The 2,601-nt window shown below is 38.0% G+C and overlaps 1 protein-coding gene across 1 annotated transcript in view; it reads left to right on the forward strand.

Moving 5' to 3' along the window:
- LOC111083746 overlaps positions 1-2,321 on the forward strand; it is a gene marked incomplete at both ends in the record, with an annotated part of 12,584 nt that extends 10,263 nt beyond the window's left edge. Inside the window, one exon of the mRNA XM_022380417.1 lies at positions 2,022-2,321. Within this exon, the coding sequence (XP_022236125.1) occupies positions 2,022-2,321 (300 nt within the window). The remainder of the gene's footprint in view (positions 1-2,021) is intronic.
- Positions 2,322-2,601: the final 280 nt, after the last annotated feature.

Below are 2,601 nucleotides of genomic sequence, written 5' to 3' on the forward strand. Positions count from 1 at the left end.
CAGCAGCTGCTTCTCTAAAATTCATTCTAAAATTCATGGGTCCTGAAGTACAAGAAAATCAAATGTAAGCTTGTGTTGCAGAATATTATGAGCACCACATTTGGTTTCACTTAATTGCTCTAACAGTCCTAGCAATTCATCCAGTTTTTCATATACAACTTTTACTGCTTTTTATCTTGCACTCCACCGTGTTTCTGATTCACGCTTGACAGAGATCTTAAGCTCCTGCTGCAGGTCATCTCATCGAGTTACACCTTATGTAGAAATGAGGTGTTCCATAAGACCACCTAGAGCCAGACCAGGTGGTATTACTGTACTATGCTCAACTGCCACTCATGGACTATCATGAGTTAGGCATAAGGGGATATCATTGGATTGATTAAATTGGGCTTGGTTTGTGTTTAAAAATTTAGGGAACTTGGTTCACCTATTGCATTGTTTGCAGAGTGCTGTTCCTCATGATTCCCAAATGTGCATTACCCCCCAGATTCTACTGGTGGAGCTAGGGGGTCCTTACCACACCAAGTTTCCAGTCACTGGAGTGGTGGGCTAAGACTTTTCCTCCAGTATGTTCAAGTGAATTCCTCCACTCTTGGCAAAGTTGGGAGCCCTCCTTCCTGGGTTCCTGGATGTTTTTTCCCCATATCTCAGTAACAGTGGCACCAGCCTACATGAGAAGTTACTTTTAATACCAATTCAGATTTTATGCTCTGCTATCCAGTTGGGGTGTGCATGGCCCTTTTTATGATCAACATTGTTCATGCCGAGTGGTCCCATGCTGAGTCCTTGGTTGAACACAGTTGTTCCATGTCCTCCCCATAATTCCAGGGGCAAGTGGAAGGCTCCTTGCCCACTTGGTTGGGGAGTGATGATGAATGTTCATAATTCCAGACCAGATGAGTTCTGTTTCTTTTGTTGAGTAAGGCATACATAATCCTGTCATTCCGAGCCTGGGGTGTTGCCTTTCAGACTTCTTCTGGTTGAGGAGAAGGTTTGTCCATTTCATCGCTGCTTACCTTCTTATCGTGATTCCAGTGGTTCAGAACACATCACTCTGTAGCTACAGGTTGGGATCCACTCACATATATATATATATTGCAATCCAATTGCTCTAGTCACCAACATGGGGTTTATGGGTCATGGCTCTATAATTCCAACCTCGAGGAGTGGAACCTCAGCTATCTGGTTGGGGTCTGGGCAATAGTGATGATAAATCACATAAAGTTCCACCCTCAGTACATAAATTAAGTACCAGGTGAAGAGTATACTTCTTCTGGATGTAATGTGGTTCTCCCACTAAGTTGCCAATCTTTTATTAACACACCCATGATTTATGCAGATGCTTTTTGTATGGATAATGCCTTCACTAGCCTATCCACCTTATCAATGTGGGATTATAGCTGTAGTGTGTGCTGAGGTAAGTATTATTGGAATACATTTTCAATTTAAAAAAATGCTAACTTCCAAAACATACGTACTCACACTCTACTCTCCTGCCCTTCCTTCCCACTAAGAGCCGGTGTTCAAGACTGTGAATTCAATTAGTCTCAAAAAACTGACAACATTATATGAATGAGTTACTTATATACAGTATCAGGATAGAGGGTGCATTGATGTAGGTGAAGAGTATCACCAGACAAATATCACCAAAGGTAATTAAGTGTGGTATAAAAGACTGGAGCAAGCAAGAAAAAAATCAGATTAAAGCTTAGATGAGCAAAGGAAGAAACCCTGGCAGTCGAGTAATAGCTATAAGTGTGAGAGAAGGTAAGTATTGTTTGAAATGTTTTCGATTTAAGAAAATGTTAACCTTCATAATTTCTGATCCAAGGTAATCTACAACAAGGATCAGAACTAAAATTAACTTCTAAGATAAAGTCAATCTTGTGTAGCAAACTAACAAGAAATTTAAACCCATATTAATAACAAATGAAATATTAGCATTGATTTCTATATGCTTCTCAGTTGTTCAGTTTGAAGTTTCATTTGTTTAATTGTTTGTTATTGTTCTTCTGTTTCAGGCTTGGTTACTCAGTAATGTTATGTCTTATCGCTCTACACTTCAGACGGCTCTAAACCACCTAAATGAGTTTGTCAACCATGAACAGTTTACCCAGAATTTGGTCCAACTGGGTCTGCTTAATCCCCAGATCACAAAGCTGGGAGACATCCTGTTGCAACAGAATACCTTAGATATAGCCAATACTCATGTAGAACAGATGTCTTCAACATCAACAAATTATATTCATGATGCATCACGTGTATCTCAGGTATGTTATTATTCTTTTTTGTTTTTTAGATTAACAAATAAAACCTTTCAGGTAAAGAGAGATAACTAGAATATTTTGAATGACACAGTAAACTTAAGAAATATCAGTTGTTGTTTCTAGAAAACAAAAGATAAATCATCATATTTATTAGATCTTCCTCCTCCTTCTCATATTTTTTTAGTCTCTCTAATTTTTAATAAGAAATGTCTTAACTTCTCAAAATTACCTCTACTTGTATTGCTTGCTAGATATGAAAGTAGTTTATAGATATTTCAGATTACAGATTAGTGTTCTGCTTATTTTATTTTATCATGCTGTTATTGGAAATACA

This window comes from Limulus polyphemus, unplaced genomic scaffold, assembly GCF_000517525.1.
Source record: "Limulus polyphemus unplaced genomic scaffold, Limulus_polyphemus-2.1.2 Scaffold11008, whole genome shotgun sequence".
In the NCBI taxonomy this organism is placed as follows: Eukaryota; Metazoa; Arthropoda; class Merostomata; order Xiphosura; family Limulidae; genus Limulus; species Limulus polyphemus.